Source organism: Pygocentrus nattereri, chromosome 26 (assembly GCF_015220715.1).
Source record: "Pygocentrus nattereri isolate fPygNat1 chromosome 26, fPygNat1.pri, whole genome shotgun sequence".
In the NCBI taxonomy this organism is placed as follows: domain Eukaryota; kingdom Metazoa; phylum Chordata; class Actinopteri; order Characiformes; family Serrasalmidae; genus Pygocentrus; species Pygocentrus nattereri.
In genome coordinates this window covers 8,835,589-8,849,450 of record NC_051236.1, presented here as the reverse complement: position 1 = coordinate 8,849,450, position 13,862 = coordinate 8,835,589, and the positions used below count along the sequence as shown (strand labels likewise).

The following is a 13,862-nucleotide window of genomic DNA, read 5'->3' as shown; positions in this document are numbered from 1 at the left end:
AGTAACACCAGCGTCCTGCTGTCCAAAACCCGTTTGCTGTAGAAAAAAGGAAACAAAAGGAAAAGTTTTCTTTGCCTTTTTAGTGAAATACATCTTTTTACTTTCTAAAATTAAAGCTCTGGGCGAGTGATTATAAACCACGTTAGCTTTTCATTTTTAGTCATTGAGCTCCATTTACTCCCATTCTTTGAGGTCGCGCTCGCGGGCGCCCTCTGGCATTTTTCAGTCATGTTTTTGATGTAATGGGGGAAAATAGGAAGAGGTAGGCTACTCACAACCTAACAAGTTGTATTTGTGTAATGCATGCTGGGTAATGTAGTGCAAGAATATTGAAGAAGGGTAACACAACACAAAAATAATCAAATCATAAACTTTTAAACTGATGATGCCGAGATGGTCACTGCACTACTGACACATTATTTTGTAGTGACTTCTGAACAATGCATTATGAATTGGGATTTAATTGTCAAGTTCAACTAAACCACAAGCTGAAGAACCACCACAATGTTACTACACTGCAGCCTCATGACCAGAAACGACTCAAAACAGGACCAAAACACTTTCACAACCCGGAGCTTTATGAAGAAAAATGTCCCAAGGGGAACCAAAACATTTTATTGGTATTACTATACATACTGTTCAGATTATATTGTACAAACCCCTCACATTGTAGATAATATAAATGACTTCAATGCACAGTTGGTAACCAAGGCCACAGTGAACCGTTACTGGGTAAAGGAGGGAAAAAAAAAAACAACTCCAACACCATTTAGATTATTATATAAAATCTCAACAGTAACACACATTTTCAATTGATGCATACAGCATGAATTGAAAGTCAAAGATAGCAAACATAAAATTAATAATTATAACAAAAAAAGAGCCTGTAAAAAAAGTACAATTGAGGAAGGTGTCGCCAAAGTTCACAGGCGACCCCATTTATAGGCTAAGATTGTACCAATTCAGTTGATGAAGCAAAATAACAGCTTGAACCTCCAAGTCTGTCACTGTCGATATACTACAGAGTACCTTGTCGTGAATGAATTGCTAGACAAATTATTCTTTTGAATCTTTTGTTTAAAGCTTATGCCAAACCATTTACAATGAATCAACTGAATTACTGCCGGTATCACAGGAAAACCTCTAACTCAGAGAACAGTTAGTTTGCCTTTCACATATTAAGCCAAATTCAGACATTGCCTTTCTGGAGTGAGAGAAGTCCAAAATACCTGTAAGTGTCGTGCCAATTTGGTTTAAACATAGTACAGGATTTATTTTTCTCAGAGGCACCAGGTTTTCTTAAGACACCAACAATACTGTACCCTTAAATAATTATAACATGAATATTACTAAAGAATACTTTTTCCAAAATGTGGAATAGCTTTCACACAAGCAGGGCTGCCTCTAGCAATCAGTGGCTGGGAGGGATAAAATAATACAGTCTTCTGGGAAACAGCTCTTTCCAATTTGATATTTTTTCAAGTTTTTTATATGTCATCAAGTACATAGTTTTGAGAAAATCAACACTTCAGTAGTAGCACACTGCAGTAAACCTACAGCAGTACTGCAAACTATCCATGATCCCATTGTTGTGTAACATTTCATTTAATAGACCTCCAATCGGGCCATTATGGCAGCAACTGGCAGTGACTTAAGTGACCGCAAGTGACTCAAAGGTCAACAGGGTTGGCTTTAAAACTCTACATTACACCTAAAATGCGTTGCACATGCAAAGACTGACACCACAAACCTTTACAGACTGGTGGGAATGACGATTATGCTGAGGACGAAATCATTAACTGTCCCTTTTAGATGCACTGGGGAGAGTTAAACAAAACAAAAACAACAACAAATGTAGTGTTCCCAGTGCTCCACATGAATTGAAGATGGCTGCTCAATGCACGCTGCATACTCTGAGGATTGCACAAGAGCTTATTATCTGAGGGGGAATTGCGTCTTGATAAGCAAAGTCTTGATAATGCAGAATCTCTTAAAAGGATCCAAAAAGCACCAGAGAATACAAAAAAGGCAAGATTTTCCATTGTCAAAACAACAACAACAAAAGAGAAACATTAGAGGTATAGTACCACTACCATCATAAAAGTACTGACTGACAGGCAGCCACTGTAAAGCTGTTTTCTTTGTGTTAGAGGGCAATTTAACGCTGCTGACAGTCAAGTTTATCTGACCTCTCTTTAGTACATGTGCCACTATCTGTTTGTAATGAGCGCGTTCACCTGCTCACTTATGCTCCAACGTACTCATTACAAACAAGCATTTCAAACCAAAAAAGTGAGCAAAAAAAAAAAAAAAAAGACTTAAATGCTTAGTCATGCTCTAGTATCAAAAACATTAGCACATTTATATCAATTCATGTCAAGAGGTAGTCAAAAAAGGCACTTCAGAATGTGAATCCATATCGAGTTCTTTGGAGAGAAGCACTTGCCACATTCACAAGCCTAATAATCATTTGGTGGCCATGAAGGCCTTCCTGTTTCTGACACCTCCATGCTGGACAAAGGACAGATCAATGCAAATGCACTGCAGTCTCTCACTCACTGTACGTGGACAAATATTGAATATGGCCTAACTTCATGTGCTAGTTTGACATCAAACTGTTGTTTGTCATTCACTCAGGGCGGTTAAGACGGCGAAGGCCACGGTTGTCACTTAATGTCAGCTCTCATATTGGAGAAACAGCTGCGGTGTGTTTAGAGCAGACCTGTCCTTTATGAAAAATTTCTATAACCCTCTTGTTGAGGCCCTGGTCCTTACTTCTAGTACGCACTGTGCACCTGCCAAGGACACACATTGTCTTCCATTATTAAAAACCTTCCTTCCTGCAATGCATTCAACATTCATAGTCCCTCAGTGAAGACAAATAACAAAAAGAGCATAAAAGACATTTAAAAAAAAAAAAAAAAAAAAAAAAAAACCTATGTGACCCATTTTGTTTTTAAGGCATTAAATATGTATAAAAAGATTGTCCTTTAACAGAGCAATACTACACTTCTCACTCTTCCATTCCTCATTCCTCCATGCCCCTCTGCTCAAGCCTCCGTCCACTTACAGTTTACCCGGATCAGTACAGGAACGAAAATGCGTCTGCTCTCGCCAACATGCTGGTATATCGCTCTGACGTCTGGACAGTCTGTGGTGGGATTGCACAAAGCGACAGAGTGTCCATTGGCAAAGCCCATTCGCACAGGTGCGGCTAGTCTTTAATGAGCCGGTAGACATGATACTGCGCCCCGTGTTCGCTTGTCGAAACTTCAAATACAAACGCTATGCATAGCAAGGTCTCCTGCGTTTCCCTGTTGGTCACCACCTGGAAGGAGAAAGAATACAATGAAAAGATCCGCTAAAGGTACAGTCAAATCTATAATACACGGCTCACAGTATTGCACACAAGTCTATTTAAAGTAAGGAAGCATATCGCTGCTGTCGGAAGACAACCTTGTATCTCCAAAATAGTAACTTTACAGGAGAAGGAAAAAACATACTTCACTTTCAATGTAAGTCAATGGAACCAGAATTTTTCCCATGTCATTTTGGGTAATTTCTTTTAGGCCATTCATCATAAAAAGTTATAAACAATGTAAAGAGTAACAGATACTTTCAAATTATGTCAAAAACTGAAAAATGCCAAAAATGGAGATACAAGGTTTTCTTCCGACAGCAACGATATGTTCAACATTAGAATAAATATAATTAATGATTAATACAAAACATTTTACTTTATGTCTGTTTCCAACCTCTACTCAAATTATTTATCTGAAGTTACCATCCAATACCTGTTTCAGCTATGACAAATCAGATGTGAAAGGAGGATTCCACAGAATTTCCATAATTTCTGCGCAATTCAGTTGTTACAATGTAAACAAAGTAATGAAATGCTCTGCTCTAGAAACACAATCTAGACATCTGCTTTTAAAAGCTCCCTTACAGGACGTCATCACTGGAAATGGTTATGGATACACTGCTTGACATTTTTATGAAAGGTTTTTTGTTCCTTCATCCATGTGGAGAGGTACATACAGGGCATTCTGAGACCCCAACATTACATATAAAAAGCTTATGTGTAGGTTCACGGTTCATTTTGGATACATAATGTATTTTGTATTAGCATTATAGGCATAACCCTGGCTCGATCACCAACACAGTAAAGAAATCGGAGTCAGTGAGCTTCCCTACAAAAAACGATTTCACATCAAACTCAGGCGGACTTTGCATCTCAGCAACTGAATTACGTAGAAATGTAGAAACCAATCCAGACAATAACTGAGGTGCATCAAAGACAAAAGGGACTAGGCATGTCAGAATCATGACATGCTTACCAATTTAATTGCCTTTTTTGGTCACTGTATGCAACCATTAAAATTATAACCCTAAAAAGGCCAAAGTTGCCGATTATGTAATATTTGTGACGGGCCCAAGGGGAACCAACCTTGTTTTCTTCTAATCTTTCAAGAGATCACCAACCTCTAACATAAACATAACTAACATCTTTTTTTCCATTTTTTTACTGTATTTGTGTGTATCTTTATTCTAATGTGTCAAACACATTTACTTCGATGATAAATCTTTTCTTGACCCAAAATGTCTTGCACACTACTGTAATATCACAATTATCATTATTATGTGTATTTACAAATTACAGAATGTGTGTCTTGTTAACCACCTCCTATTTTAAAAGTTAAAGTACCTGATTTCATAATAATCATATTTATATAACTTGCTATAATATATTTTTCTGCCTCTCACCTGTAAAATGGTGAAGTTCTCTAAGACGCTGTTCATCATGTATTTCTCTGGCAGGTGCTTGAGCTTGTGGATGAAGTTGATCATGTATTCACACATGGGCGAGCGGTGGATCCTGTACACACACTTTCCACCCTCTACTCGTGCATACTCCGTCTGTAAATCAAATTGATATATAAGAATAGTATAAACTGTAACTGTATAAACTGTAATAATGTGACTAATTGTTTTATAATATAATATAATAGTTGCATTTTAGTTATTTACACAGACATTTTCACTGATGTGTAAAATAGAAACAACAGTAAGCACTCATTTCAGTATGTCAAGAAAATGACCTGCTTTCAACACAAAGCTACAGCGCTACCTGCTGGACAAAATCTCACTTGTTTTAAAGTTCAGTTCAGTGTTATGTGTTCTGAGCTAGAACTGAAAGTCAGAGAGATCTGACTCACCTCCACTTTCTCCACCACCTGCTTGCCAAAGGAGCAGACTTTAGTTGAGACGGTGATGGTCATGTTCTCAGTGCTGCAGTACTGGCTGCTGACGCCGTAGAACGAGCCAGGTCCATCTTGCATATCACTGCTGTTCAGATCCGCCTGCAACAGAGCAACAACAGGTCCTTCACCTCCAAGTCCTTCAAGTACTAATTTGACCATTTATTTGAGCTGAGTACACAACTGTAATCTAATGTTGAAAAGAAAACATTGAAAGGATTTAACTTTGGTGTTCAATGTTCCTCCTTGTTCAATAATATTTGCAGTCAAAACTATGTTACTGAGAAACTGTCAGACTAATGGAAATACAGCTGAACTAATGGTTTATTCTTTCATATGAGGATTCATATGTGGTTGGTTACTGTAGTGGTTACTGTCTTTGACTGTCTGAGCTTAATAATATTTTCTGAACACTCATAACAGGACACAAATTATTTGTGAATGACAGATGATTCTCAGTATTTCAGTGATAGTTTCACTTCTAAACAACGAACAACTAAAATATCAACTGCTGAGTGATTTGCTGAAATTCACCCACCCAAAATTTGACCAGGAAGAAGGCATTCTGGGGGCCCTTTTCGTACAGCTCTTTCAGCCCACCCTTCTTTTCAGGAAATTTGTCATAGATCTGCCGGATGTCCACTGCCTCCAGCAGGGGGTCACTGTATGAGGGATTGGTCTGCCCAATGTGCACAAACAGATGTTTGCTGTACTGTAACAAGAAAAATAAAGCAAGAAATTACATTGAGGCCAGATCACTGAGTCTTACATGCTCACTATGAGATTATTATTTGTCCTTCATTGAAATCTATGGCAATTCAAGTTTTATGAAATATTAAGATGCTTCCTCAATAGATTGCATCATGCACACAGCATGTGTAAATCACCATAATCTTACTGCTGTTTACACTGCACTGAGTTGTCAAGTAATGAACACTAAGTATATCAAGTGATGAAGTAAAGAGCACTAAACATACGGTTGAATGAATGACTACATCTATGGAAAGGTAAAAGCTGTAAATTTTATTATCTATCAGACTTGCACTTTAACAGGGTTCCCACTCAATTTAGGAAGTCATTTTCCAGGACAAATTCCATGACACATATACACAACAGTTGTACATGGCTCATGAAAGACTGCCTTAAAATGATGCACAGCTGCCAACATCCTTAACATTAAAGTCAATGATCCAACCCTAACAACCCCTCACTGACTCACATTCACACAAACCAACTCTTGATCAATCACCATATGATCACAAGTCCTACTAAAACACTAGAAGTGAATGCTGTAAACTGCAAGAAGCTGTTAATGTAGCCTTGCTCTACCAGGCATTCCAACAAAGAATCTGAATATCTGTCTACATACAACACTGTATTCCAAACTACTAAGGGAATGGATAGACACTGAGCATTAGCAGGCAAAATTATACTAAAATGTGCAATCTCCATGGCTTAGCTTCACAGTTTTCCCAGGACTCCAGTCATTTTCCATGACATTATCTCAGTTTTCTTATTTTCCAAGTGATATCCATGTCTGCAAAACTAGTCTATACATTTCCTCGTTTTCCAAGATGTGTGGGAGCACCTTTTTAAGTCACTCAAGAAATCCAACTGCTCATAGTCTGAAGAAAGCCTGAGAAATCAGACACTGGTTTGTGCAGCGTATAATTACTCACAGAGTCCTGGTCTCGAGGGACCTCCATGAAGGCGGAGTACTCCAGCATGCGCAGCTTAGAGGAGGCGATAGTGCGATCCTGCCATACAGGCACTGCAGTGGCCGTCGGTGGGAGAGGGGGTGCCAGGGGCTCATAGGCTGAACACACAACACAGGAGGACAGCCGTGGAAAAATGAGCAAAAACAGCTATGAACTTCTTACCATTATACAAAAATAGAGAGAAGAAACCAATATATACCTGATATGGGAGGTGGAACAGGTCCGGGTAGGTTTGGATAGGTCTGTGCAAAAGGCTTGATGCTGCAAAAACAGTGTTTCATTAGTACCATTCGAGGAGAGGGAACGTTTTGGCACCAACACTAACTTTGCAAATATAAACCTTATTCTTTCTTTATTATTCAACAGATAACAGACAATAACCTGGTAATTAACGCAGCAATAGGGTTTCACTAAATGCCTGCAGCAATAGCATACTATTTTTCTCCATTTGTTTTTGCTTAAATATAACATTTATCCACGTTTAGCTGTAATAAGAACAGGAAAGAGGCAGCCTGTGATAAAGTTTAATAAGTTTCAATATGAGGGACTCTTCTCTTCAAAGACTGTGAAGCACTTTCCATATATTAGAGTAAGAGTATGGCACTGCAGACCAAAGTCTTTGGATCAATGATGTTAATAAACATGTTTGGTTGTTGGCAAATTGACTTAATGGAGGAATGCTTATGAATATTCGAAAATCACTGCTTGCATCCATACTTTTGTCTTAAATTGTGCATTTCATAGCATTTGCTTACTGGGTACATGTTAACTGATTATTCTTCATGTTGTGATAATACTAGAATTATGCAACATCATTTCAGCATGCAGCAGCGTTTACTTGCAGCATGTATGCAGCATTATTTATATTTTGACTGCCAAAATTACAGTATCCAGTGTCAACTGAGGGGGAAAATGTACATGAACAAGACAAAACTCATGCGACTAAAAACGTTTTTGTTCTCCAGAGGACATGACTTTTTCCTCATATAGCCTTTTTTCAGCATTCATTTTTCTCATATTCAAAAACAGCTTGGATCCAGCATTCCTAATACAGGTATGACGCAGGATACTAGAACGCATACAGTCTTGCATCACACACAGTACTTTACTTCTTACTTCCAAATCCAATGTAATGGGTAGGAAACAATGTCCCTTATTGTTTTCTGTACATTCTAGCTTGGACACTGTTCCCTAGTGCACATGTTTATACAATGTGCAATTATGATGGCAGACATGCATGTGCACATTAGTGCATGATGCCCACAGAAGCCTACAGATTCATAAATGTAGTACAATGCATTCTTTAGAGCATGCAGGCATCTAAAATATGTAGAAAACCTACTCCTGAGAGGGTCCAGGCTGTCCTGGAATTGGAGTTGGCCAAAACTACAAAAGACAAAAGATAAAAAGAATGTAAAAAAGGGGAAATTAAGACCACAGATAAGGTATCACATGTACTGTCAGGGGGTACTTTCTCATATCGAGACCTACTCTGGAGCCTGGGGCTAGAGCTGGCGGTGGGTAAGGCGGCTGGGGCAGTGGAGGAAGTTGGCTCTTGATCAGGTTTGGAGACACTATCTGGGCCGAGGAAAGAGCCGCCATGTTTTGAAGAGCCTTGTCTTTAGACGCCTGATCCTGAGGGATGAGCAGGAGACACCAGTGAGAGAACTATTCCACACTCTCATAATTAGAGACACATGCTACAGCCTGGTGCTACAGTTTAGCGGAGTAAAACAATCTCTACATTTCAGCAGATAAGGCTTTCAATAATTCTACAAATAAGTTGTTCTTCTCTATTCAGTTTTTAAACAACTGAAACTATCAGTGACATGAACAAATGCAGCGGTTTACAACCCAAATGCCAGAGAAGGAAATCAGAGAGCACATAATGGATGCAAAATCAGTGCAGGATAACACCCCCCCACCCAAATATTTGTTTATTCTGTAAAAATTATGAAGATTGTCTAATTAATCTTGTGTCACTACAAAAAGTTTGCTACAAGTGCTCTTCTGGGTTTCCATAAGAGTGGAAAGAAGAAACAAGCAGAGGCAGTAATGAGAAGCTGATTAGCAGAGAGGCACCTGAGCACACACGTGATACGAGTCACGGACACGACACAACAGCCAGTCTTTGGAATTTCATTAAGTACCAATTAGTATCAACCTAATCAGTTCAGGTTCTGCTTCTAGCCTGTCTTAATACACAGCCAATCAGAATGTTCTCTACCAGAATTAATGGAAATTTCAGGCACATCCTTCATCCAAAACTACATATTACCATACTACCTACTGAGCAGTCTGTCAAAAACAGTCCACCACCATTAACAGCACATTTCTTAGTATAGTATATACAGTCATATGCAAAAGTTTTGTTGCCCCCAGTCTAATTACATGTTTTGTTCTTAGTTGAAACATCCTACAGAGAACACACTGCTGCACAATTACTGTTTACCTAATTAATTTAACAAATTAGAAAAAAAAAAACCCAAAACAACATGACCTGTGCAATAATACTGGAAAACATATGTTAATATAATGATATTTATTGTCGATGTTGGTCGATAAATTATGTCACAATATGTCAATATTCTTTCCTGAGCATATCGTGGATAATGTCAGTACCTTGAGAACACCGATCACTTGCTTGTTTCTGTACAAAGAGAGCACAATTGTAGTAATAATTCTGCTTAATTGGATTTATTGCAGTGCAGGATGTGAAATATTGAATACAAATTATTCAATTCATAGTTTTGACAGTTTTTCTTTTTTTTGTGTGGCACTACTGGTTCTTTTTTGTCTGTTCAATCTGATCAAACCTCTTTTACTGCAGCTCTTTTACTTTTTCATGTACTATACTTGTATAGTAGTATGTGGTTTTGGATACAGCCCTAAAAAACAGGGCACGGCTGAAGCAGGCTGGCATTTTCTGAAAGAACATCTTATGCCTTCTCATTATTACAAGCTACTTTTTACGTTAACATTTGGTTACGTGGGTCTGTCAGTACTTTCTGGATGCATATATCATAGCCTGTTATTTAGCAGCTTGTCACATTCATATTATAGGCTATCACAGGCTCTAGGATTTCTCAAGGACAGCTGTCAATCTGGGTATGTGATTTTGCACTGTACCCATAAATGCTACCTACTGCTGTCCTCTATTATAACGAAAAGAGGTCTTGACACTTAGCTGAAGCAGGGAATGCATGGGGACACAATGTCCAGGCGTATTACTGTCTAAAGGCTCATGGGAGATACAGGCATGTAGCAGGATGAGGGACGGGGAGAGTGGAAGAGGAGCGCTGGGCATTAGCTGTGTGGGGTGTGGCAAAGCGAAGCAAAAACGCAAAATCCACACTTACCAAGTTCATGGCCTGAATCAAAAGAAAGAGAGACCATTAGTAACAATATTCTAGGGAGCTGCGTTTGTGTTCTTTTGCTGTCTTTTGGGATTATTTTTTCTTAAACCTCATCAGATACACTAAAAATGAACCAAGCAGTCCATTTATGAACAGTTCTGATATAGATTTTGGACACACAGTATGTGGGACTGGTTTCCCAAAAGTGTCCCTGCACAAAGATGTGCAGGATAACAGTTAGGATTAGGGTTAGTCGTTCAATGATAAATGCATAGTGATTCTACAGCTCTTATGATTACTCAAACTTGATTACTCAACTTTTAAGAAACGACTTAACGATTAAACGATTTAATCTAAAATTTAAAACGATTAAAAAGTTACCATTCTTGATAAATCAGTAATGACTAGCTGGTAGTCTGCATAATGGTAATGCATTTTAAATTCTCTTCTAGCCTCTACAGCAATAAACAGAGCCTAATGGACACAAACTATATGTATTTATTTACATGTGTAACATGTTTTGTGTTTCCAAGTTTTTTGGATTCTTTGAAAGGCTATACATAAGTTGCTGCTGTTTTTGAGTTATGCATTAATGACCAAAATAATCGGAGATTTCTCAATATATGTACAGTGTCATTACTACCTGTGGGAAACCAGGCTCTCATCATGTTCTATATATTCAAATGCAATTTCCTTTGCCATCTATCTGCAAAGATGAGCTGGAGAGTTCAGAACACCTGTTATTTATTAAAGAAAAAAAAAAATCATTGAATAAGCTAAACAATTAATATACTAACATATCAGATAAAGAATAAAATATAGAAGGCCATCTTTATCACAGCTTTAAAAAAAAGCAGCGAAACTACTAAATGTAGGATCATTAAACTGGAGCATTTATGTTCCTAAATAGAAAACAGAATTTACTAACAAGATAATGAAAGTCACAAGGAATCATATACTTCCTGTGGCATGCAGCTTCAGGCCTATGTTACTAGGGGGTGCCAAAGCATCATAATGAATTACTGACTTTGATCACTATGAAATTACTGTAATGACATTAATCACGTAATAATTTAAGGATGCAAAATTGTCTGTCAAATAAAGCAAGTGTAGTGTTATACACATGATATGGCCAAAAATATGTGAACACCCCTCCTAATTAAGGGGTTATTATTATTATTGAGTATAAACTCAAACACAAAGCCACATGTCTCCATAGACAAATACTAGCAGTAGGATGGGTCATACTTGACCTTTGCCACAAGTCAGTTTGTTTCAGCCCCACTAGATCTGGCCCGGTCAGCTGTAAGTGCTATTACTTGTGAAATGTAAGCGTCTAAGAGCAAGAACAGCTCAGACACAAAGCTATAGACCATGCAAACTCACAGGGCGGGCTGTCGAATGCTGAATTGCGTAGCACATAAAGAAATCTATATCTACTGCATCACTCACTACAGAGCTCCAAACTGCCTGTTGAAGCAACATCAGCATAACAACTGTGTGTCAGGAGCTTCATGAAATGGCCAAGCAGCTGCACGCTAGCCTAAGATCACTATAAGCAATGTTAAGCATGGCTCCACCGGACTCTGGAGTGAGGAATCAAGTATCACTACCTGGCAGACTGATGGATGAATCTTGGTTTGACAGATGCCAAGAGAACATTACCCACTTGAAAACTAGTGCCAACGGTAAAGTTTTTTGGAGGAGGGATAATGGGCTGGGGCTGTGTTTCAGTGTTTGTGCTAGGGCCCTCAGTTCCAGTGAAGGGTAATGTTAGTACTTCAGCATACAAACACATTTATGACAATTATATGCCTCCAACTTTGTGGCAACAGTTTGGGGAAGCCCCCTATTCCTGCCCCCCCCTCCCCCAAAAAAAAGGCCTGACCCTGGCTACATCAGTGCTGGTCCTCACAAATGCTCTTTTGGCTGAATGGGTACCAGTTCCCACAGAGACACTCCAAAGACTTGTGTAAAGCCTTCTGAGAAGAGTGGAGGGTGTTAGAGGAGCAACTCCTTATAAATGCCTATGGTTTTGGAATGGGATGTCCAACAAGCTCATATTGGTGTGATGGTCAGGTGTCCACACATTTTTAAGCATATAGTGTACTTTTTTAAAGCTTCCACAGATTTTTGACTTTTTCCTTACTTTCTATTATGCATAATATCAGTGTAAAGAAAAAAACAAAGCTTTTGTTTCAAATCCACCTGTGTGGTTTGTTCTGAGAGTGTTCTGAACAGAATTAACTTAAGAGGTGGGACTGACAAAGCAGGGGGGTCTGGATGAAAGGAGGGGAAAAGATTGAAGAGACAGGGAGCCTCAGGAAAGCCTACAGGCAGAGAGCATGGCGCCATCATGCACTTTCAGCCTTCTCTGCTACAAAGCAAGACACTGAACTACACTCAAACTATCCAACCATACTCTACAGCAAAACATCACAGCAGCTTCTGAGCGCCTCCGTCTAACACAAGCAGCCTTTTGTTTAAGGAGGTCTTATCCTTCATTCAGCTCTTTTTCAGGGTTTCGGTCAGCCAATGGAACGACGGAACTCGCAGTTCCATGCAGTAAAGTAATCTCTGATTGGTTAGCGCAAAGCCAAACGCTGCAAAGCCCCGCCCCCACCTGCCGGAAAGCGCATACCTTCAGCTTTGACTGTATTTCGCGAGATTTTCTCCGGGCAAGAACCTGCAAATGGCTAGAAACCTGCAGAAGAGGAAGAGGGGGCAAAGAGAAAAGAGGGGAGAGGAGGGAAAGAAAGAAAAAGAGAGAGAAAAGAGAAGCCTTAACCAAGGAGGAAAGAGAAGCCCATTCGCATGCTAGCCGGGGGGGCCAGCAGGAGACACCTACCTTTATACTCGCTTGGAACTCGCGGACTTTCTTCCGTGCTAACACCTGTATGTGACTAGATACCTGAAGGAGTGTGAGAAGGTTTTAAAACACACACATGCAGACACACTTTCCCACCACAAAAACACACACAACACACACAAAGTCTACTGTGCACCTGCCAGAGCCATGGTTGTGAAGTGAGAAGACAATGTTATTGTCCATTACATATTTAATGGATTTTCTTTAAAAGGCCCTTATTCTGTATTTTTGTTGAGTTAAATTTTTCCTCCAAGGTCCACTTAAGATGTCTTAAGATGGGTTTACGTACCAAAAACAGTTGGAATTCATTTTTACATAATCAATTGTCTTCATCCCTTTGAACTAAACAGGCTGTTTGCGTTATTGTGGCTTTAAGGCTGATGCATGTAAATGAGCTCTGTTCTAAATGGCTGTGTGTGCTCATCCCTGTGTCTCATTCAGAAAGCAGTCTGGGCTGAAATACTCCTTATAACTTCAGTGTGAATGGGTGGGGCTAAAACTGTCATATTTATGCAGATACCATGTGAACGTGTCGATTTTTGTGACATCACAAAAGCGATACAATAATGTCCATACATGGACTGTATGGATTGGGCAGAATTTCTGCACACAACATGAAACTCTTATTTATTATTAAAAAAAAAAAAAAAAAAAAAAGTAT

General features: G+C 39.0%; 1 protein-coding gene across 6 annotated transcripts in view; it reads right to left on the bottom strand.

Moving 5' to 3' along the window:
• Nucleotides 1-557: 557 nt before the first annotated feature.
• The window catches only part of tead3b (TEA domain family member 3 b), a 52,932-nt gene continuing 39,627 nt past the window's right edge, over nt 558-13,862 (bottom strand). Inside the window, exons 5-15 of one of the 6 annotated variants that reach the window (XM_017721199.2) lie at nt 13,181-13,243; nt 12,974-13,036; nt 10,336-10,347; nt 8,468-8,611; nt 8,319-8,362; nt 7,176-7,237; nt 6,938-7,074; nt 5,797-5,970; nt 5,217-5,360; nt 4,765-4,917; nt 558-3,328 (exon numbers count right to left, since the gene is read on the bottom strand). In XM_017721199.2, coding sequence (XP_017576688.1) covers nt 3,215-3,328; nt 4,765-4,917; nt 5,217-5,360; nt 5,797-5,970; nt 6,938-7,074; nt 7,176-7,237; nt 8,319-8,362; nt 8,468-8,611; nt 10,336-10,347; nt 12,974-13,036; nt 13,181-13,243 — 1,110 coding nt within the window. In that variant the 3' untranslated portion in view covers nt 558-3,214. The remainder of the gene's footprint in view (nt 3,329-4,764; nt 4,918-5,216; nt 5,361-5,796; nt 5,971-6,937; nt 7,075-7,175; nt 7,238-8,318; nt 8,363-8,467; nt 8,612-10,335; nt 10,348-12,973; nt 13,037-13,180; nt 13,244-13,862) is intronic. The other 5 variants (XM_017721200.2, XM_017721201.2, XM_017721202.2 and 2 more) reach the window with 5 other exon arrangements.